The following is a 1854-nucleotide window of genomic DNA, read 5'->3' as shown; positions in this document are numbered from 1 at the left end:
TGAAGATGGACTCATCTGTAAAAGGAACAGGGCAACCGTCGCCGAGCTGCCCGCAATCGAGAGTACAGGCCCAGATTACGCAGAGAATCCCCCAAGTGTCTCCACACCCTTTGAGAGTGCTGGGGACGCTCTGCCATCGAATACTTCAGCTGCTGGAGGCGTTCTGGAGTAGGTTGTGGATAGTCAGTGGTCTCCCCAGCCTGTAGTGGAGCCAAACGTATCGCCGCCGTACCCTGACGCTTCCCTGGTCGTTCCCACTTGTGAGGGTGGTGGTGAGAACCAACCCTCAATCCCTCTCCTAATCCCTGCTCTTCCAGCCCCTGTCGAGGAGGTCTTGAAAGCCCACGTCGTTCATCTTAACGCTATGACTACTGAGTGCGTAGAGAAACGCCTTTACCAGATGATGGGCGAGGCTCTAAGGGACTCCTTGAACCAGTATGAATCCGAAGCCGGTGCTGCGAAGGACCAAGTCCAACAACTTAAGCGTGATCTTACGATGCGGGGATTGGAGTTTTCAAGGTTAGAGAATGCTCTGAAGGACGAGTTGCGGGACGAACGTAAAAACAGCGCTGAGCTAGACAAAAAGTTCAACGTCAAGCTCTTAGAGGTCACCGAACTCGAGGGCAGACTCGTGCATCAGCAGGAGAAGATAGCGGACCTGGAAGAGATCCTTAAGGCTAAAAAGGCCTACGTGGCTGAGCTCGAGGTCAAATCAATTGAGAGGGAGGACCTGCTGGGCAAAAGCGAAACCGCCAAGGAACTGAGCGAGACTGCAGCAAAGCTTACCCAGGCGCTTGAGGAGAACGGAAAGCTGAAGAAACAAATTGAAGAACTCGACCTCAGTGCTGCAAATGTTCTGACTTCCGGGTTTGGCGCGGCCTTGGAGCAGTTTGCTTATGCTTACCCCGACTTGGACCTTTCTCAGTTCTCGATTTGCCATGAAGTGGTAGATGGAAAAATTGTACCTTCAGATTAAGTTTTCCATTTGCCGCTTTGTTTTGAAGCCTTCTGAAAGACGTATATATTCAACCCCTGTTTATGTGCAACGAAACTGTTTGTAATGACTCCCTTTTTATTCAAACCGCTTTAACATATGCACATGGTTTCTCTTTTATCTGGTGTGAGATCACTGGATAACTTGGTGGGCTTTCACTTAATCCAATTAACTTAGCACAAACTGATGCTTAATTTTCTGGCAATCAACTTAAACAAACGGTTAGTTTATAGCAATAACATTTGACACGAAATTACTTACTGAGTAGTAGGCGGGAGTCATTTTTAGTATCTGAAATCTCGCTTGCCTGATCTGCCAAGTGACATGTGTATTTCTAGGTCATCGCCTAAAACTAGGCTGGCCTGATTCTGCACTGAGGACTTTCGAACTTGCCTCAATTTGCTTAAGCAAAGAGGTCTTGTATTCTGTTCTTGCCTGAACTCACTCTGAGGTGAGAAGGACTTTATCTGGCCTGAACTCGCTCTACGGCGAGAAGGACTTTATCTTGCTTGAACTCGCTCGACAGCGAGAAGGACTTTATCTTGCCTGAACTCGCTCGACGGCAAGAAGGACTTTATATTGCCTGAACTCACTCGACGGCGAGAAGGACTTTATCTGGCCTGAACTCGCTCGACGGCGAGAAGGACTTTATCTTGCCTGAACTCGCTCGACGGCGAGAAGGACTTTATCTTGCCTGAACTCGCTCGACGGCGAGAATGACTTTATCTGGTGCCTCAACTTGCCCAGGGGCTACCTTTTCCCTGGATGCACTGAGGACTTTTAATCTCATCTTGCCTGAACTCACTCGAGGGTGAGGAGGACTTTCTCTGGTGCCTCAACTTGCCCAGGGGCTACCTTTT

General features: G+C 49.0%; 1 protein-coding gene across 1 annotated transcript; it reads left to right on the top strand.

Annotated features, from left to right (window-relative positions):
• Positions 1 to 364: 364 nt before the first annotated feature.
• Positions 365 to 976, top strand: LOC137838527 (uncharacterized). Its single transcript, XM_068647773.1, has one exon. The coding sequence runs from the start codon at positions 365 to 367 to the stop codon at positions 974 to 976; it is 612 nt and encodes a 203-aa protein (XP_068503874.1).
• The last annotated feature ends 878 nt before the right edge of the window (positions 977 to 1854 follow it).

This window comes from Phaseolus vulgaris, chromosome 4 (assembly GCF_000499845.2).
Source record: "Phaseolus vulgaris cultivar G19833 chromosome 4, P. vulgaris v2.0, whole genome shotgun sequence".
Lineage (NCBI taxonomy): Eukaryota > Viridiplantae > Streptophyta > Magnoliopsida > Fabales > Fabaceae > Phaseolus > Phaseolus vulgaris.
The sequence above is the reverse complement of the archived record's forward strand: the minus strand, read 5'-3'. Positions and strand labels throughout refer to the sequence as shown.

Bases quoted from the DNA above. Each gene is read 5' to 3' on its own strand.
- LOC137838527 (XM_068647773.1), top strand. From the start codon at position 365: ATGACTACTGAGTGCGTAGAGAAACGCCTTTACCAGATGATGGGCGAG.